The sequence below is a fragment of the Molothrus aeneus genome, chromosome 1, assembly GCF_037042795.1.
Source record: "Molothrus aeneus isolate 106 chromosome 1, BPBGC_Maene_1.0, whole genome shotgun sequence".
NCBI classification, from domain to species: domain Eukaryota; kingdom Metazoa; phylum Chordata; class Aves; order Passeriformes; family Icteridae; genus Molothrus; species Molothrus aeneus.
In genome coordinates this window covers 7076122-7097837 of record NC_089646.1, presented here as the reverse complement: position 1 = coordinate 7097837, position 21716 = coordinate 7076122, and the positions used below count along the sequence as shown (strand labels likewise).

General features: G+C 46.8%; 1 protein-coding gene across 1 annotated transcript in view; it reads left to right on the top strand.

Moving 5' to 3' along the window:
- The first annotated feature begins 13684 nt into the window (after nt 1-13684).
- KMT2C (lysine methyltransferase 2C) overlaps nt 13685-21716 on the top strand; it is a 189633-nt gene continuing 181601 nt past the window's right edge. The window contains exons 1-2 of the mRNA XM_066550958.1: nt 13685-14218; nt 14330-14506. Coding sequence (XP_066407055.1) covers nt 14331-14506 — 176 coding nt within the window. The 5' untranslated portion in view covers nt 13685-14218; nt 14330. The remainder of the gene's footprint in view (nt 14219-14329; nt 14507-21716) is intronic.

Below are 21716 nucleotides of genomic sequence, written 5' to 3'. Positions count from 1 at the left end.
GCACTGTAAGTCAAACCAGCTGTTTTCAATGTTACTGAATTTCCATATTTCCATTTGTTTGGTTCTTTGCCCCTTTGTTGCTGGATTGGCAGGGGTGGGATATTCCTGGTTTTTGAAGGAGCTTTACAACTTTCCAACTTCCTAGACTGGAAGTCAGAACATTCCTGGTTTTACAGGTTTTTATGCACAAACCTGCCAGCCTGTGGGGACTAAGGAGTGCTGCAAAACCTCTCCTGTGTCAGCACAAGGAGCAGTTTGAGCCCTCCAACATCAGGCAAATTGTTCCACACCAGAACAATCCCCTCCAGACCAGGCTGAGCCCTGAGATGCTGCATAACAACAAAATAGGAAAATGTGCATGTCTGAAAAGAGAATTATCACTGTGGTATAATGACTGCTATGCCTCCCTGGAAAATGCAACATGGTGTGGGACTTTGTTCAAGCACTTTTTTTCCCAAGCTGCTATTGCCAGCTCCAAATGTTCAAGAACAACAGTTTGACCCTCAAAATCACAAGCCTGTCTGTGAAACGATAAATGTGGAGCTCTTTTACTGTGCTTTCTGGTTTTTGAGCTGTTAGGGTGCACCTGGGTCACACTTGCAAGCTTTATACTCTAACCATTAGGACTAGGAACTTACTTTAAATTAAAGAAAGAGGAAAACCGAGTTTCTAACCTCATTACACAACTGTAGTAGCTGGAGTTTAAGTGAAACATCAAACATCACAAGACTTGTGATAAAATCATGAGTGCTGACAACATCAATTTAGAGTAGGAGGTGGGATAGCAGGGGAAACCCAGGGCAAATGGATTTACTTTTTATCTTAATGTTTTTACAGGCTGTCTACTTTTATCTTTAATCAGAAGTTTTCAGTGGCAGTTCTTTCTTCGTGTATCTGTGCATGACATTAAAAGGTCACTTCTGCATTAATACCTGATGCCATTTGCTAACTGCATCTCTCCATCAGAGATTACATGAAAAGGCAGGTGTACTGATGGTACACCTGGTGCTAATATCACAGCAAAGAGGAATTATGGAAGTCCAGGTCATGAGTGCATGGGTAAAAAAGGCATTGAGAGGGATTCTGGTCCCATGTGGGGGGTGTGTGTGAAGAATACAGGATGTTTCTCATGGCTCTGATATTTACTGCCTGAGCAGAGAATACTGTATGGAGAATTTGCCAGTAAAGCTCCATAAGCTTTGTGGAATGGATTGTTTTAAGGCACTGCATACTGGATTTTTTATGCCTGAAAATTACCTTAATGAAAAATAATATGAAAAGGTACAAAGGTAGGTATAGTTAAACCTTTCATTATAATAAATTGCCTGTAATTAAGCCAAGTAATTAACGGATCACTATGTTTATAGATCAACAGACTGGCCAGATCAAGAATTCAGGTCAGTCTTTTGTGATGCCAAAATGGCAGCAGTGACAAAGTGGTCAGCTGTCCCTCCACTATTAGAGGCAATTTCCAAACCATGCTTTTATTTTTTGAAATGCTCCAGTTTGAGGGAATTGTGCAGTCACCAGTCCTTCCAACCACATGCAAAGAGTTGTCAGTGGCAGGTTCCTTGGTCACCCACCTGCTGCCTCTTGGTCTGACCTGTCACTGATCTGAGGGAGCCAGGGCAGCAGAGTGGCCAGTCAGAACAGGGAATACTCCTGCTCTACCATCATAATCCTGGGATTTAAAGTAGGGAGCTAAGCCTGGTCCAAATGGTCAGTTTGCTTCAGCTGCTTAGCACAGCACCAGGGGTACAAGCAGAGTGCACAAATGAATTTCATGGTGACAAGCCAGAGGTTTTTATATGACATAATGCTGATATTATATATCTTCCACTCATGAAAGCTGCTCCAGACGCATCTGGGTGGGACTGAGTTCTTTAGCTCAGGGGTGATTATGTTGCTAATTGGAAGGAGAGACACAGCCCCTGTGTGAATCAAGAGCAGGTGTTGAGGGTCTGTAGTGTGGCCCTTGTCACAGCAGAAGGGATCCAGCCCAGTGCTATCCCAGCAGGTATATAACAAAATCAGGATATTCCACTTATTCCCCCCAAAAACATCAGAAACCCGGAAAATTCAAGACAAGTACGCAAAATTAAAAAATCCTAATAACCTCAAGTTTGCTCTGACGTGATACATAACCACATGCAACTCACAAGCATGAGAGAATTTCATAGTTCATAGTCTGAATTTGGGGGGAAAAAAAACTTTTTTAGAAGAGAAATTACTTTCAAAAACATGTTTCAGTACATTTTTGTTCCAGGAACAAAAACAGTATTGCTACAGGAACAGGGTTTGACCTGTTCATTCTCATGCAGGTGATTTGGCATTTGGTCTGATTTGATAGATTTCATCTTGCTACAAAACTCAAGTACAGAGGTCAGAGAAGGAAATGCTTTGTCATCCCTGCCTGCTTTCGTGGGGCAGCATTGAGGTTTGCCTTCTGGATGTAAAATCTTACCACAGAGACAGAAAACAAGATTGGCTAACCACAATGACTTGACTCAAAGAATTAGCAGCTCTGACATAATGGAGGCATTCCTGAAAAATCTCAAGTCAGAGTTCTGCCCACTTTTGGAATAAATAGCAATCAAAAAATCTAGGGCAATAAAACTCCATAGGCATCTCAGAATTTTATTTCAGCCAACATCAATCTTCCTTCTCTTCAGACAAGCTAAATTATACCGGTAAATCAGTGACATTAAATCAGTCAAACCAGCTGAATGCAAAAGCTGAGGGAACAGGCCAAATTTGAACTGTGTATACTGAGAGAAAGAAAACTGCTCATAAAGTTAAATCTTAAATAAACATGAACCCTTAGAGGGGGTACTCAGGGAAAAGAAAAGACTGCAGTCCAAAACTTCTGAGAGGCCTCTGAATAAATGTACAGGGGAGTGGGAAATGGACTTGGGTTTCTCTGTGCAGCTTATGGAGCCAGAGCTGTAGAGGAGCTAAATCAGACTTACCAAGAGGACAGGACTAGAGCCACAGCCTGGCAGGGCTAACCACCAGGAGCACTCCCAGTCTGATGGATTCTGTAGCTGGCACTGCTGGAACGATGCTGTTGGAGGCGCAGGATCCAATCATCTGCACTAAGTAGGACACAGCACCTCTCCAGGGACTCCTGGATGTCACTGCAGTGGCTGAGGACGTGACATCCCAGCCTTTCCAGCCCAGCACCCTTCCTGCAGGGACATCCCAGCCTTTCCAGCCCAGCACCCTTCCTGCAGGGACATCCCAGCCTTTCCAGCCCAGCACCCTTCCTGCAGGGACATCCCTGCCTTTCCAGCCCAGCACCCTTCCTGCCGGGATGGAGATGGGGCCGTGCTGGCTGCCAAGTCACTGCTGTGGCAGTGAAACCTCCCTGTTGGTTTAGGCTGATTTGTGTGGAAGATACAGGACCAGGAGCTGCTGAGCTCCAGGGCAGAGTGTGTTTGGTTCTGCTGATCATACAAGAGGGAAAACTCAGTAATGGAACCTCCATTGGCTGAGATACTCGTGGAAATGCTGACCACACTGTGCAGGGTCGTGCCTCAAAGCCTGTGAGACTCCAGAGGTACAGGCTCTCTTTACACCAAGGCTAAAGACTTGTCTTACATCACCCACATCTCTCCCACAGCTCCCAAATCACACAGGACATGGGGTTTGAATGCTCCAACACAACATTCTTCAAGTTTGCCACATCTGCAGGAACAGGATGGCTCACTGCTTTGTAGGTGCCCTGGAACAACCTTTATTCAGAGCAAATGTTGGAGAAACTCTAATGAAAGAACACCCATGCACATGCAGACAGCAGAAACCAGTAAGAAAATCCTGATTTTCTCCTCCTGTACTGCAGATCAGCTCCAGGATGCATTTTGCTGTTCCATCCAGCAAGGCAGCTGTGGCTGGGATCTGCCATCCCCATACAATGATTTTGAGTGAGGTTTTCTCAAGGAGTGCCCAGAGATAGAAAACTGAACTTGCCTTAAAGCAGAGCTCACAACAGATCTCCCTCTGCTCTACTCCTATTGAGCAAGGGACATCTGAACTTGTGTGCAGAAAGCAGCTGCAAAACAAGGCAGAAAGGGGCTAAGAATGACTTGAGATTACTCATCACTTGGGATTCCTTTGATTTCCTCTCACAATATGAAAGAGTAGAGGTGGAGCAGGTCTAGTAGATCAGTGAATGCATCTTACTTGAAGAACAGGATTAATATCTTCCCACAGCCATCCACAATGAAGAATTCTTCAGTTGCCAAAATAATTCTGTGCTGAACAGAGGAATCCACAGGTGGGAAGCAGTTCTCAGTGAATTTGCTTTCTGGGTACTTAATAACTGCACATATTCAACAGCATCATTCTCTGAAACAAACAAGAGCATTTTTTCTGTGGTGCCCTCCTGCCTGTTGGCCAAAGGGATCAGAATTCCCAGTTTTGTTCCTAAAGGCTGGATCCACACTACCAACCGGTGGGTTGATCCTTGCCAAGACATTTTTAGAGGAATTATAAAAATCCCTCATACAGAGGGGAATTATATGCAGTACTTAGGCAAAACAGGCATTCCATTTATAAATATAATTACTTCTGCTATTCTATCAAGAAAAAGAATGTAGTAGTGAGGGATACAACAGAGAAAATTATTTATGTGTTGACACTTGACAATATAAATAGAAAACAGATCTGGCTGGAACTAAGTGGGAAATGAAAAAAACATGAGAAAATATGTAACTGAGATTACCAGTTGGAGGGATAATTTATGACCATTCCTAGTGCATTCTTTCCAATGAAAGTGCAGTCCCTCATTTTGCTTTATGTTTGGACTGTAATTATGTGTGCACTTAATTAGCAACAAATGCATGAGCTTACTTTGTGTTTTTTTGGCAAATTATCTTCTTTTGACTGATGCCCTGAACGCTACAAAGCAGGCACTGGTCTGCTGTGCAAAGGAAGGAACAGAGGATGGCTTGGACATAGTCCCTGTGCTTTAGTGAGCTGGAGCACAGGCTGGAAAAGAAAGGAGAGTGCCATTCACACTGACAAGCAGTGACTGGATGAAATATTAGGGATGAAATATTAGGGATCACACCTTAGGGATGATTCTGCCCCCATCTCTTGTGTTCATGCTCCTTTTACTCAGGCTGCTTGTCTAGGTATGTCCATTACTGAACGTCTTCTGCTTTAGATTTGGGAAGAGTATTTTTCTCCAGCATCTTCATTCTTAATATTAGTGATTTATCACATATGGTGCACTATATTTTTACAAAGCTGTAAGATACCATGGTGATTAACACCATATGAGAGCCTAAATAGAAGGGAACAGGATAACAGAAATGTCCTCCCAGCAGACACAGGGCTTTAGCTTGTTTTTAGAGAGAGTATCTCAGCTGCATGATTTTACTCTGTACATAAAAATTCTAGGAGTTCCATAATAGAAAACTGTACTTTCCTTGACAATGTTGCAGAGAGAACAAAAAACCTCATGTTTAATTTCCCTCTAGCCTTTAACTAGGATTTTCAGATCAATTTGGAGAGATTGATTATTCTAACTCTTTTGATCATACAGATTTATTACTTTGATTTAAGAAGGCAGGAGAAAAAAATGTAAGAACCACAATTATTACCCCTTGTGTTTATACATGTACATAGATGAATTCTGGTAGGAATTTCTGGTAGGAAAACATCCCAGCTTCACACAGCCTTGCAAACTTGTCCTGCCAATATTGCAGTCCCCACACAAAATCTATGCACTGAATCGACATGGTAATGAGAAACTAATCACATTTTACTTACCCAAACAAACACTGTGAAAGCTTGGAGACACTAAAGGCTGCTTGAAATGAACACATCAGTGCTGAGTACCACACAGCCCTGCTTTCCAAACAGCTCTGTCCTCACCCACCTGGATTAGGGCTGCCACTGGGAGAGCCTTCCCCCTGCACCACTGGATCCAAAGCAAGGATTTTACTGGAGTGTGGCAGCCAGCAAAAAAAGGGAAATTGTCTCTGGGCATGGGATAAAGCAGAAAGACAGCCTGGGGATGCTGGAAAGTGTGAGGGTGAATCCCCTGTGCTACAAACGTGCTGGACGTGAACTTTGGGCTCCCATGGCAGACAGGCAAAAGTGTGGGGGAGCCGGAGGTGGCTGCAGGCTGGGCATCCCTGGGTGTGCTTGATCCTCCAGGGCCAAGGCTGGCTGATCCTCCAGGAGTGCCAGGAGGGCTGCAAGGAGCATGGGGAGATGAGCATGAGCAGCTCCACATGCATCTCCCCCCCGAGCAGCACAGCACAGGTTAAATTAAAAAATGCACTGGGGAAAAGGTTGTTTCTCTACAACTGGTCACTAGCAGCCAGGCCCCCAGGGATGCTCTCCTTGCCTAAGGATGAAATGGGATTATGATGGCAATGTTTGCTGCACTGTAATTAAGGTGGTGTCAGGACTTTCATTAAAAAGTGTGTTTTTGTTGAGGGACTACAGCTTGGAGAAAATTTTTGCTTGAGGCTGAAATATTACATGGTTCTCAGCCTGAAAACACATGCACAACCTTTATTATATATGTAATTTAGATCTTTAGTCTTGGCTGTGAAGGCTCTGCTATTGTTTCCATAGGGGTACATAGCTAATTGGTTTAAAAAATTAGTTTTTAAAGAAGTGAAGGACTGAATTCTGTTCTGGAACCCATGTATGGGACAGGTCCCCATTAACTGTCTGCAATTGACTCCAAAAACCAAAGGCCAAATGCTGCCCTTCCTACTCAGACACACAATGTTATTGAAGTAAACAGCTGGAAACAGGATTGGGCACCTGTGTCCAGGTATTTACCTCACTGCAACCCAAGGCCTCTCCCAAACTGTAACAACTCTACTGAACGTGGGGCAGAGATTATTTCCTTGCAAAACTGGTGATCCATGGCAAGCTTATTTCCAGAAATAGAATTTAAATGCCTATGATAACAGTATCATAGCACCCAGGATCTCAGAGAAGGAACCACGACCCCTGTGCACGAGGTTCTGTGCAAAACACAGAATAAAAACCCAATATATGACTGCACACCAACAAATCCTTTGCCCCATTTCACGGCCAGGTTTGTATTATTTCTGTTAAGTAATCTGAGTGTAACACACCACTCCTGCAAACAGCAAACACTGCTCAGACATTTATTTAACTTTCTGCATGATAAAGTCCCAACTTCACAGCAATCTATTGTCTTTCCCCAGAGGTGCACACAAAGGGGTCAACTACTGCCCGGGGTTCTTGCTGCTGGCTCTGGGGTTTTTCCATTTATCTGCACTGTTTGGCATGTACTGCCTTCAGGTACTAATTTGATTTTCTTCAAACTATTAGCATTCTACCTTTTTGGATTAAAACTCCCATGCAATTAATAGTATGTCACAAAATATAATTTCTCTGCTGCCCACCACCACATAGATAAATAAAAGAATACTAAAGTTTATAAAATTACAGTTTCATAAATGTGTAAACCAGACAGGAATTCACAAAGAATGGAACAGAAGTTCCTAAGTAACTTGTAGATATTTATGTGACTTCACAGGGATGCTAAAAAAATACATAGCACAGTTCATTGTTTCTTCTAAGAAAAAGTTATATAAATTGCAAGTTTGGGAAGAATTTAAGCATTTCTGAAAATGTTTCAAGACAGAACAAACTTTAATCAGGAGGTAGTTGTCTTCAGTGAACCTATTTATGCATCTAGTTACTTATCTGCCTAATTTAGCATCCCCAGGATCATGGCCTCAGTTTGGAATAACTTAATGAATTTCAGTAGAGTGCCTCAGCTACCACTTGTAAAAATAGGATGATTCAAATGCAAATAAGTGCAAACATGTGCAAAATTAACATTCTTAATAGACAAAGCTTCTCCATATAGGAAGGTATTATTCATGCTACTACCAGAGGTAGGCAAGCATAATTCCTCATGTGGACAAACTCACTCCGAGTACCTTTTTTGATTTCACTTAAATAAATTAAAGAAATTGGAGTTAATCTAAAAAAAAAAGAAGAAAAAAAAAAAGCCAGAAGATGCCAGGATGAGTGAGTTTGCAGGAGGGTTATACTGCAACCACTGGTTTTAAATTCACACTCTGGCGTGCACAAAAAGAACATTTTTTTATGAAGATAAAAGCCTCCACGTGTAATAACTCGATATATAGACAAGCCCTAGGGGCTTGCATCTTGAGCACTTAACATTTTTGGCCTCATCTTAATGGATAAAAAAGGTGTGTTTCTCAGTCACATTAGCCCAGTCAAAGGAGCTTAATATGATGAAAAGGCTTTAGGGTTTGGTGAGGCTGAGGTGTAAAGGTGGGAGGCAGCACATCCATCACAGCCTGGGCACTGCTGCCTTCAGCACACTCTGAGCTGGGCAGGGACAGCAGGGATGGGAACAGGGATGGGGAACAGGGAGGGATGGGGAACAGGCAGGGATGGAGAGCTCACAGGGATGGGGAGCTCACAGGGATGGGGAGCAAGGAAGGATGGGGAGCAGGCAGGGATGGTGAGCAGGGAAGGATGGGAACTGACAGGAATGAGGAAAGGCAGGGAAGGGGAGCAGGGAGGGATGGGAAACAGGCAGGGATGTGGAACAGGCAGGAACGGGGAGCAGGCAGGGATGGGGAGCTCACATGGATGGGAAACAGGGAGGGATGGGGAGCTGACAGGGATGGGGAACAGGCAGGGATGGGGAACAGGCAAGGATAGGGAGCAGGGAGGGATGAAGAGCTCACAGGGATGGGGAACAGGCAGGGATGGGGAACAGGCAAGGATAGGGAGCAGGGAGGGATGAAGAGCTCACAGGGACGGGAAGCTGGCAGGAATGGGGAACAGGCAGGGATGGGGAGCAGGGAGGGATGGGGGGCAGGGACGGATGGGAAACAGGCATGGTTGGTGAGCAGGTGGGGATGGGGAGCAGGGAAGGATGGGGAGTATGCAAAGATGGGGAGCAGGGAAAGATGGGGAACAGGCAGGGATGGGAAGCTCACAGCTCACAGGGAGGGGGAACAGGCAGGGATGGGGAGAAGGCAGGGATGGGGAGCCTGGCCTGTGTCAGCCCCACATTCCTACAAACTCTGGATCTGTTTGTGTGGGGTGCAGCTGTTGTCCAACAGAAATCAGGATATTTCAGGAGGGCAGCAGGTGAGAAAACATCAACTAGAATGAAATGAAATGTTTTTTCCTCGAGGGCTGTGAATGCCCCCAAAGAGAGCAGTTAGATGGATTCTAGGCAAACTGGACCTCCACACTATGTGCACTGCTCCAGAGCCCCTGGTAATTCTGGGATTCTCCAGCTGTCTGGGAATGCATCTCAGGATGAGAAGTGAGGCTTTTCTCCCACCATGGCAGCAAAAAGCCTCTCCCAGACTGCTGGGAAAGTCCCCAGTGCTCAAGGCAGGGTGTGTGTGTCATACCCACTGCCCAGGCTGGGCTGCTGCCTGAAGTAAGGCAGATCCACGAGATGACAAGTAAGCAAAACTGATGAAAAGAAGAAAGAAACATTTCAAGTTTAAAACTAGGCTTCCACAACACATTGGTTAGCATACGACAATTAGCATATGCTAACATTTTTTGTAGCCCAGCCAAGTTTAGTACAAATTAACCAGAAGTCACGTATTTGTATGATGTAATCCTGATTTTGTCACTTGATTTAGGCTTTGTCTAGAAGTCTTTTAAATTATCTCAGTCTTGGTTTTTTATTACTGAAGAAAAAATCCAGTAATTTGGCTATTTCTGGACTGCTTGGGTGAATATAAATGTAGATATAAAACAAATATCACAGGCAGCTGATGTGGTTGCTGCACTCAGCTGCCCCTGCACCTTCATCCTGAAGTTTGCTACAAGGAGAACCATATGGGATGTGCAGCAGCACCAAACTGTCTGCAGTTTTCAGAGCAGCACACTGAAGTAAGCAGATGTTGAACACAGTCAATTATCAGTTTAGCACAGGGTAAGACAAAGTGGTTCAATATACTGAACATTTGAAATGTTAGCATGATGCTGATGTAGCTTAAATGCAGCTTTTGTGATAACTTGGACATTTCTGCAATGGGAACACAAATGCAAAGAAAACAAAAATTAAACTTTTATTTGGTTCATGTAGAGTGATGGATGATCATTAAACTGGCAGAGCTCTGAATAAATGTCATAAACCAGAAAGTATCTGGATCCCATTCCTGATATAATCCAGAATAATTTTCTTATTATTTATGTTCCATACACCACTTTAGTTGTATAAAGACAAAATTGTATTTACATTCCAGTTGTCATTTTCCTTTAATTGTAACAGAATAATTTTCCTTAACTAGCTGATTTGAGGCAACATCCTGTCTTCAGCTTCTTCTGTTATGAAAGTATTTGTTATTAAGCACATTGGGACAATTTAGGATGTTTTGAAGTTAAAACCACTAGCATGCATTGTTTAATCAGAACTGCAAGGATCTCACTTACATTTCAGAAACAATTCCAAAACTACAGAAATATTTACTTTAAGGAAGGCTAGAATGTAAAATTCTAGTTGAAAGCTTCAACACTGTCTGCCCATGAAAGTTTAAAAAAACCAGGTGTGTCAGCTCACCTGAGTTAGTTTACAATGAACTAGAGGATCTCTTAACATTCAGTAAAGCAGACAACCTGTTCATTCAATATTATACATTTGCTCCAAAAGCGTGTGTTTCCCAGACAGCGAAAATTTATAATAGGCAGTTAGTGTGGCCAAGGTATAAACGTAAAAATTTTCCTGACAGAACTGTTCAAATATCCTGAATCAACAAAGCACTCCCACACTGGATTTATGTGTGGTGACACGTCTCCCAGCTCATCCCTCTGCCTGCTCCCAGTGACAGATAACGCCAGCAAATAGAGTTTGCTACAATTCCATCTCCACCTCAGGTTCCTGCTCTCCAGCCTCTCTCAGTCCTGCTCAGCTCTTCACACCTTTGATTGCCACAGCAGTGGCTGCAGCCCTTCACAGCACAGACCTGCCCAGCTGTGTTTGGACACGTAAGGAGATAAGGCACAGCAGCAGAACTCATGGGCTAAGTCCCTAATTCTCTCCTGTGCTAGACCACACTACACCAGTGTTGACTTAGTCCTGCCTCCACTCCTGTTTTATATCGTGGTAGATACATATACACATAATTAATGTATTAACAAAGGCGCAAAAAGAAAAAAATTTGAATTACACATTTTTGTATAAGACACATATCCCAAAGCTCAACCACTGGCAGGTCATCTAAAGGTACTAAAAACGTTTCCATGGGGGGACTGGGTGAACAACACAGGGACAAGTAAACCCAGAGATTCCTGGGGTCTGCCAGGGGATGTGGCAGCCATTCCCCACACACCAAGCAGTTGATGAAGGCCCACGGTGCGCTCACATGTCACAGCTCCAATCAATTTGCACACGCAGAGTGGCTCTGACACATCCGAGGCTCACCCAGGCCGTGGCGCATGTGCGCTGGGTCTGCTCGCGCACAGCCAGCCTGTCAGGAGATGGCCATTTGTTTCAGTAGACCAGATGGCAACCTGGCAACTCCAGCAAATGCCACACCAGCCATCCCACTGGGCAGAGGCAGTGGCCTTTTCCTTCCCTCTCCCTGCCCTTTTTCTCTCTACTCCACCCAAGCCTGGGCCTGTATAGCATTAAATGTTTTCAGTTAAATTACGCTCACTTGCCTGAGTTAACAAAATTCAAAGACACTTTATTCTGTCAGACAACATGTAAACACATTAAGAGCCCGTATCTGAAACTGTATGAGCAGTATACCCATGCTGTCATTTACAGACTTCATAACACAAACATTTTACTCAGGATGTATTTTTTTATTTGGCATAAATGAGTACATCTTCAGTGGTAGGGCCAAGAAAGCTATACCAACAATCCAGCTGCTCTCCTTGCATGGTTGAACAATGGGGATGGCTCCATATAATTTTATATGTATGTAAGTGGAGACAAATGCATTACTTCCTAATGAATTTCATACATTATATGAAAATGTCACAAAGGTCTATTTAATTACTCACAAACCTAGAAAAGGAATCAACAAAGGTTTTGTTACGAAAAGGTTCTGAACAAAACAGGCCAGCAAAAGTCCTATTTGCCAGAGCATACCATTTAATTTTGTATTCTGACGCTGACAAGTGAAAAATTGGGGAAGGAAAAGCAGTGCAAAGCTCTGAATTGCTTTGTGTTTATTTTTACTTTAAAAAAATAGCGACTAACATCAGCCCCTCCTTCCCTCTTTGTACCTGTGTGATACCCCAGGCCATTTTGTCAACTAGGATTCAAACAGAAACCCAAAAGCCACGGGTGACACGCTCCGTGCGGGGCTCCCGGGATGTGTTTAGTCGCACCCTTGGGGCTGTCGCTCCCCACCACGTCTGCAAGTCCGGCGAAGTTCCCGAGCCCGCCCGCCAAGCGCGAGTCACCGCGCCGCTCCTCTGTCCGTGCGCGCCGGTTCGTGATTCAGCATCCGCGCCCCGAACCCGCTCCCTCCGCTCCGGCCCCGGGAGGGAAGGAGGGAGGGAAGGAGGGAGAGCCGGCCGGGCTGGGGCCCCGCGGGGGCGGCTCAGGGGTGCCCTTGGGGCGGTGCCCGGCGCGGGGGCCCCGGGCCGGCGGCCGCGCTCCGCTGGAGCCGCTCCCGCCGCGGGCAGCGGAGCGCGTCGGGGCAGCGCCCGGGAGGAAAGTCCGGGGGCGCGGCCGCTTCCTCGCCCCGTGGCCGGACTTTTCTCCGGCTGCGAGGCCGCGGCGCTCCCCCGCCTCCCCTCGGAGCCCGAGTCCCCGCTGGCCTCCGGGACACGTTAAATCCCGTGTAATGAGGCTTAACCCCGCCCCGCAGCCGGGCGGGCAGGCAGCCAGCCAGCCGGGCCCCTGCCCGGGGAGCCCCCCCGCCCCGAGCGCCCGCAGCTGTTCCAGCCGGAGCTGCTGGAAAGCGGCCACGCTCCCCAGACTTTGTCTCCCTCGCACACAGCGCTGAACTCTGCTCCCTCCCTCCTTCCCATCCCCCGGGGCGCCCGCGGCTCCCCCCGCCTCCACCGCCCCGAGCCGCAGACGCGCGGCGGGGGAAGGGGGAGCGCTCCCGCCGCCGGGCTCCGGCCGCCTCCCCGGGGGCTGTGCGGGGCTCGGGGGGAGCGAGCGCCGCCGGGGCGGGCACCGAGCGCTGCCCCCGGAGCCGCGTCCTGCGGAGCGCAGCCCGTGTGCGGAGAGCGGCCGCTCGCATCCAGAAGGGGCTTTTCCTTTTCCACGGGGAAATAAATGAAAAGAAATAACAAGGGTGGGGAGAGGGTGGGGGAGCGCTGGGGCAGCGGCCGGGGCGCGGTGCGGGGTGGGGTGCGCGGAGCTCCCCGTGGCGCCGCGTCCCGTCCGGGCCCCGCTCCGCGGTTTCCCCGCAGCCCGGCGCGGCCCCAGCCCAGCCCCTGAGGTCGGCGAGGCGGCGGATGGGTGTCTGCGCCGGGGGACGGGCGGTGGGCGGGCGGGGCAGGCGCAGTGTGGGGCCGCGGCAGGGGAGGAGGAGGAGGGCGGTCGGTCGCTGTGTCTATGTGTCGCACTGGCGGGGGGGAAGGGAGTCGGGGAGGCGGGGGTTACACACCAGGGCAGCGCCGGGATCCCTTCTCCACCCCGCGGGGAGGGGGCAGGGCACCGCCTCCTCCTCCCCCTTCCTCCTCCCCCTTTTTCACCCTTCCTCCTCCTTCTTTCCCCAAAGTTAAACTTCCTGCTCCCGGCCCGGCTGGGAAGGGGACGCGGAGCCCGGCCGGACTCAGCCCCTCGACACACACAACAGCTGGAGCTGTCAAAACTTCCTCCGCTCGGCCTCGGCCCCCGCCGCCTCCGCCGCCGCCGCCTGCTCCTCCTCCGCCCCCGGGGGCTCTGCGCGGGGGGAGGGCGCAGGGCCAGGGTACAATGAAGCGGCGGCCGCCGCAGCCGGGCAGCGCAGCAGCCGGAGCCGCCGCCAGCGCCCGGGGCCTCTGAGCGGGGGCGCCCAGCGGCGGGACCAGCCGCGTCTCTGTCGCTCGCTCTCTTCACCTCTCCCAGCCCCGAGAGACCCCGCCGAGCCCGGGGAGGGTGTTATTGTGTGTGAGACCCGTCCTTCCGTCCTCTGCGCTTTCTCTTCGCCCCCCCCCCTCCCCTCCTCCTCCTGCCCTCCCCATGCTGCTCCCCCTGCTACCTGTGCTGGTCGGCGGCGGCTGAGGCCAGCGATGCGAGGCGGAGGTGGAGGAGGCGGAGGTGAGGAGGAGAGGAGCCGCGGGAGCAGGAGGAGCATCGGGATCCCCATCACCATCCTCATCTTCATCCTCATCATCATCATCCATGTGTCTCTCTCGTCCTGCTGACTAGGATGTCAACGGAGGACAAGAGTCTGGTGGTGGCGGTGGTGGAGCCGCCTCAGCAGCAGCAGCAGCCCCCCGAGCCTGGAGCTCCCCCCCCAGCAGCAGCAGCAGCAGCCACAGACAAAAGACCTAGGGGCCGGCCTCGCAAAGATGGCGCTTCCCCTTTCCAGAGAGCCAGAAAGAAGTAAGTTCAGCGTTTGTGTGTGCGAGGCAGAGAGGGGCCGGGGCAGGCGGCCAGGCGCAGGCAGAGCTGTCAGTGGAGACTCGCTACTCGCTACTCGCCCCCTCCCTCTGCCTAATGCCATTTTGAGAAGGGCCCTTCTTTCTTCTCCTCCTCTCCCCTTTGCACTTTCCCCTCCTCCTCCTCCTTTTTCACCTTTGTCTTCCTCCGCCTGCTCTCCCTTTTCCACTTTTCTTTCACCATCCCTATTCCTTTCTTCCCCTCCTTCTCCGGAGTTTCTCTTTAGCTCTTCCCCCTCCACCCTCTTCCTCCTTTTTCCCTCGCCTTTGCACCTTCCCCCTTCTTTTTGGGTCCGTTCCCTTCCAGGACGCTCGGCTGCCTTCAGCGTCGCCTGGGTACTCCCTGTGCGCTGACGGTAGTTCCTCGTCGCATTCCCTTGTCATGCCCCCCCCTTCCCCTCCTCTTTTTGGGAAGGAAAACACAGTTCTCGGCGGGTGGCGGCGAGGACACCCCCGCACCCCCCGCGCACACGCAGAGTTGAGGCAGGAGTTTCTCGGCGGCGCGGGGGGAGCTGTCAGCGGCCGCCGCACGGAGGGACGCGCCGGCGGGACGGTGCCGAAGCACAACAAACACACGGAGGGAGGGGGCGGAGGATGGCGGGGGGAGCCCGTTCCCAGCCGCTGGCAGCTCTCCCTTGGCCGCGGCCTCTCCCCGCCGGGGGCGCGGGCGCTCGCCCGCCTCAGCCCCCCCCGCGCCCCGCCGGGCGCTCCTCAGGGGCCGCTCCGCTCCCTCAGCCTCGGGCGGGGATCCCGCCGGGCCGGGCCGGGCCGGGCCGGGCAGCGCTGCCCGCGGAGGGAGCGGGGGTGGCCGCGCTGCCGCTGCCCGGGGTGCGGGGCCGGGCTGCGCTCGGGGAGAGGCCCCGGGAAGCGCCGCTGCCGCGCTGGCTCCGCTCCCCGCGGGTTATTTTTGAGTAGGATGGAGCTTGCCATGGCATAGCTGATGGCAGCGGTAATAGGGCAAAGCTGGGCGGCACGTTCGGCCAAGGAACGTCAGGAGGTGACCAAAGCGGCTCCTGCGCTGTGCGGTCTGTCCCAGCCTCGGGGTTCAGAGGTTGTTCCCTTTGTTTTGGGGGACGCGCTCGGTTTTGTCACTGCCGTGTTTGTCCTGGCGAGGTCCTGGCGCTTCCCTGAACGCCCACCTCAAGCATCGCTGCTGATTTCCGTGCCGGAATCATTTCGGTTGGAAAAGACTTTTAAGGTCAAGCCCGACCATAAGGTCACAGTGGAAGTCCACAACATGACGAGGGATTCTGCTGGGCTGGACCTAACCACATGCGACGACCATGCATCTTTTATATGCGTTTGCTTTTACAAATACATAAGTGTCCCAGGATAGAGCTCTCGTTAGTTTGGGATATACGATTTTTTTTTTTGTTGTTGTCATTGATGAAAGTTTGCCTGCCAAGATTTTCATGTCCCCTCTGGTTTTGGGGAAGGTGTGTTGTTTACAGCTCCCTGTTTTCATTATCTTTTGTATTTTCCTGATAGAATTTTTAATATAGCGGTTGTTGAAAGTAGTTGGCAAACGTACACGTGGTGAAGTTCTTGCGTTCATCTCCTTTATGCTTACTTTTACATACTTAGGTTTTATTTTTACTTACAGAATCCAAACCTTACATAGGAAACCTTTGAATGTTTTATTTTGAAGGAAATTTTTCTGAAGAAAAATGCAAATGCAACTGTAATGTACCAGTCTGCACAAAAAACCTAAATTGTGTTACGTGTGAAAATTGACATATCTTGTTAGGCCAGTTTGAGGTTGTGTATGCACTCTTGAGGAGAAAAAGTGTGTGTTAAAGAGGTAATTCCTTGCCTTCAGTTAGGTTTTTGGTGTCATGGGAATGTTGCTGGCTAGGTTTAGGAAGAAGTAAAATATTCCTGTAAAATATGAGCTTATGCTGATGTGATTATAAGTGTTTGTGTGAAAGTGGGAAATTAAATTAGCTGAGACAAAAATTAAAATGAATCAATACTCTTTTTGTTCACACTCTGATTGTTCCTGCCTGGTGTGGTGCTCCCTGTTCTGCTGCAAACATCTTTCTGCAAATCCTGTACTTTTGGTAAAGGCATTATGCCATAGGTCATAAATGCTTTTGAAGCTAGGGTTTTATTAAAAAAAAATGTTATTTTCTGACCTGCACCAGCATAGGTGTAGACTGGTGGTTTGTAGTTGCATCCATTTTGGGAAGAAAATGGTTTTATTTTCTAAGTTTTCCTATTTACAAAATACAGATTACAACTAGCCTAGCAAATACAGAAATGAGACAACTAAAACTATTTTCTATTTTTTCCTTCAGAGTGCTTGGTCCTATCTTCCTTTTCACTTCTGTGCTTTCCAGTTGGATTAATGTGCCTCATGTAAACCAGATAAAAGAGCATATGTCAGACCATTTTCTGTACTGTAATCACATGTCTAAATCACTATTAGCCAGTCAAATTGTTCAACTGCTTTATCCCATTATAGGAAATGTTCCACTGAATGTTCAGTCTAAGTGCAGTCTAAGTAATGATAAAACGAAGAGCCCTGCATTAAACTGGCAAAGCCAGAATAGAATAATTCCTCAGCTATGGATGCCTCCATTAAACAGCAGTGCCATATTGGAGAGTGCTTTAGGTTGGTACTTTACCTTCTTTGAAGGCCATGTTTTTAAGCAAATTTGATGAGTTTAAGCAGACAGATGGAAAACTGCCTTGAATCTGCTCCTGTGAGATGCCAGGGATTCTCAGCTCTTCCAGGAGCAGGCTGATGTTAAGGGAGCAGAGGGTCCTTCAGTAGGGCAGTGCTTGCCCACATCTCATTCTGCATTTTGCCTGGTTATCAGTAAAAACTCCAGTGGTACTGTGGACACAGATAAGAACAGGGAACAGTGGAGGCTTCCTGTGGGTGAAGAACTGGGAATCAGTGTCATCAGTACCTGGAGAGAGGTACAGATGGTGGAATGTGGTTGCTAGAACAGCCTTTTATCATTGTTTGAAGGATGTAGCTTCATGTGGCACTGGCAGGAGAGTTAATCTTAGGTGAACAGTTCATTTTTATTATTTATATTGTAATTGTGCCTAGAGGCCAGGGCACCATTACACTACATGCAGTACAAATGCATAAGCAAAGGTTGTTCCTGCACAAACAATTTCTTAATTTAAATGTAAAGATAAGGCAGCATGTAAATGTAAGAAATGTATTGGGAAAGCACAAGGGAGCTGTGAGAATGCTGTGAGCAAAAGAACATGCAGAAGTTCAAGTACCCTGGCTATCTCAGCATCGGGGAGTGATTCACAGGCATCCAACTTGGAGGATATATTTAAAGCAGGGTAGCATTGTCACCCTGAGGATTTTCACAGAAAGCTGCTTTCCTGCCTGAACTGCCAGGCCAACACTCCTGTTTTCTTCCTTACATTTTGACAAGGGGATATCTGTACAGAGCAGCAATTCAAATTTAAGAGGTGGAGCAAGAACAGGCCATGCAGAGCCTTGAAATTTAGAGCAAGGAGGTTGTTCATGCTATGGTGCATCAGGAAGAATACAGAGAACTGAAATCAAAGCAGTGAATAAAGAAAATATTTTTGTAGGATTGCCTTTCTGCCTTAAAAGGTAGAAAGGCTGAATTTATACAAGTTGAAAAAAGATAATAAAGTTGCATTACTAAAGCTAGAACGTGGTGGACAAGAAAGAAGCTTTCAGATGCATGGTTAAAAGAACTCTTACTAGGATTGTAGAGGAAAAATGGAAATTAGGTGCCACCTCTCTGTATGGCCTGAAATCTTGGGAACTTAACTCTTGCTTGGACCTGAAGGATAAGAATGTGGTTGGAAAGAAGTTGTAGAGGAAGAGTTTAGTTTTGACTGTGTATGAACAACTGGTTGTTCATCAAAATGTATTACAATAGTATTGTACAGGGGCAGTAAACATTTTTGTGATAAATTTTAAGTAGCAGAGCTTTCTTAATCTCTGCAGGTTACAAGCAGCACAAACAGATGCAGCTCCTTAGCAAAATTTAGTAGCAGAAGTCTCATTGATTGTGACCCTTTATAGATCAGTGCTAAGCTCACTTTAAACTTTATTTTCAGCATCTATCGGATCTTGATGTATGCTACCAGTTATTTTTGCAATGTCTTTAGTTTAAAGCAGAATATAATAATGCTTTCAAAACTGGGGAGAACATTTTGTGTGTCTTTTTTAATTACCCATGTTTTCATTTCCATAGTAGTTTTTCATTACTTTGGCCAATGTAAGCTGCAGAAGGTTTTCAAAGGCTATTGATTTCACATATGCAGATGGGTTAAGGTCTGAGGACCCTTAAGCATAAGTGTTTTTGCCAGGAAATGATTATTTGAGATTTTTGATCATCACTTTAGTTGCATTTGCATTAGGGTAGGCCAATATTTAACGATACCTACAGTCATTTCAAAAGAAGCTTAAAGTGTTGGATGGAGCTTTATAGCTCAGCTGTGTTTCTTTAGTTCATCACACACCTTCTGTGTGATACTTGTGTCTTTACTTGCCTGCCCTTTTCTCAATTCAAAATTTAACATTTGCAAATGTAAGATGTATGTTGTTTTGTAGAATAAAAATGTTCCTAAACAAGAGCACAGTCAGGGGAGGTCATCCCTACCTGGCAAGACAGAGGTTTTTTGATGGACAGGCTTTGTACAACTATTGCACAGCAAAGGGTTAATGTATTAATGCAAACACTGGCCTCTACAAGCCACGTGTATCAAACTGCTTGGCCAAAAGCCAGAAAGCACATAGTGGAACACAGAGTGAGGAGGAGATGAGGTGTGAGGATTGAAGTTGGCTCTTTGCAGAACAGGGCTGAGCTTTGTGCCATTTTCTTCAGCAGCCCATGTTCTGTGACTTCCTCCACCGTATTTGAATTACCAAGCAATTCCCCAACTGCTTTATGGATTTTTTTGCACAGGAGCCTGGCTCACAGTGCTCAGGAGATGAATGATATCTGTACTAGTGTTCAGATTTTTCAGTTCTTGATAATTGCTTGTGTGATGGATAGGGCTTATAGAATTGTTTTACCACAAAATTATTAAAATACGGATTTATGTAGGGTCTTTACTCGTGTCTTAAGGGTGAGTGAAGTTAAGCTAAATGCTGGAAATAGATGCACAGTTTCCCCAGTTTGAAACAGGCTTGCTTTGAAGGACCCTTGGAGACTTTTTTTTTAACATTTCAGTTGTTAGTTTCTCTATGTTTGTATTTAATGATCCACTGAACTTCTGTAGCACTTGTCATGAGAGGATTTCCAAGAGCTGTCAGACAGATCAAGTGTGATGGCTGGCTGAAATCTCAGCATATTCGTCACCACGAATGTCTTGCCCAGTCTCTTGGTTGCTACTCTGAGCCATCTACACACCAGACATCTCTTCATCCTGTGTGCAGTGACACTGGAGACTTTTCCCAGCTTAAAACAATAAAAACAGTTCCATTTTCTTGGCTTTGCTTGTGGATTTTTTTTTTCTTGTTAGCATGTTAACTCCTACTAACTTCTTGTCATTGTTCTTTCATAAGATAAGTAATTGGAAATGGACATTTCTATTCTTTGTCATCATTTCAGCTCAGAGATGGTTTTCCAAGGCAGTTGGCTTGCTGAGAATAGGTGAACTCTGCCTTTCTCAGGCTGGAGTTGTTTTTAACTCCTTGCATCTCAGCAATACTGGAGGGGTACCAGGGTTATGCATTACTGGGGAAAATAGAATTTCCTTATCCACCACTAATGATCACTCCCTTATTCAGTGTTGTTATACACTAATCCTGTGAAATTAACTTTTCAAGAAATGCTGTCATAGGCACACTAAAATGTTATTAGTTACTCAAAAATTAGGTGACTGACAATTCCAGGAAATATTGAAATTGCTTTTCTCCTGTGTTTAATATATTTGACCACCAGTTCATCTGCATGGTTCATATAGTTTGGATGAATACAGAGGAACAAGATTTTACTAATTTTTTGCTTGTAACTTGTACTTTTGGTAACTTGTACTGAATTCTGCATTTTTTTTCTGTTGTTTTTTTTTTTTTTTCCCCCACTGGAAGGATGGCACTAGACAGTGCTGTTCATGCCATTCCTCTGTTAGTCAAAATAACTTGGGGCACTTGTTTCAAGAACTACCCTGAGTAAGTTCTTCTAACAGCACTGGTGCTTTTGAAAGCAACTAAGATAAAGTAGCAAACCCCTTAAAACCTAGAATATTTATTACTTAAAGAAACATAGGCTGTGAATGTGTGGAGTGCATCAGGTGGTTATTTTCCCCAAACACCATAAATCTTCAGCTGGTTCTGGCAGCCAAAAGGAGCAGCAGCTCTGCCCTCCCTCTGCTACCAGCTGTTTGTTCTCTCCCCTGTGCTGACCCAGGCACTTGTGGTGAGCTGGGCTGGGAAACTGAGCTGGGCTAGGACTAACCTGGCAAAGAAACGTGTTTGTGATAGCACGAGGGAGGAGGAGGAGGAGGAGGAGGCCAGAGCAAGGGCCAGGCTGCTGGAGGGAGGCAGAGCCGCAGCTCTTGGCAGCGCCGCCAGCCTGCAGCGCTCTCTGCAAAGGGGCAGCCTTGGCTCCCTGAAATTTGGGGGATTTTGGGTTCCAGGCTGACTCCTTTGAGCTTTCCAATACAGGAGTAAATATTCAGGAGATGGAGGTTTTTACAGGCTGGTTCATTGGTTGTTGAAAAAGAAATGGTGATGTTGAGAGGGTTCTTCACAGCATTTAGATAGAGGAGTTGTTCTCATCTTCCTTGGCATTGATTAAATGAGGAATTTCAGTTCTCACTTCGATCCTGGGAATCATTCTTAAATTGAGTATTTAAAGCACCCTCCAAAACAATGTAAGTAAAATATTTTATGTTAACAATAATGTCTGGTATCCTGGAAGCTCCTTCCTACAAGTATATTAATATATAGGCATTATAATGAAATCAAATGAGGTCTTGCTTCTTTCAGAATATTTTCGCATTTTTTTGGGAAGTATTTTTACTAAATCACACGTGCACCCAATCCTATTGCCAGCCATTCCCATATAAATTTATAATTACTAATTTTCAGTGCTGTATTTATCAACATTCTAATTGCTTTCCTTGAAGAAACTGCTGGAAGCACTATCAAGCTAGGATGTTTCCACCCAGACTTTTGGCATTGGGTATGGGGAGGGAAA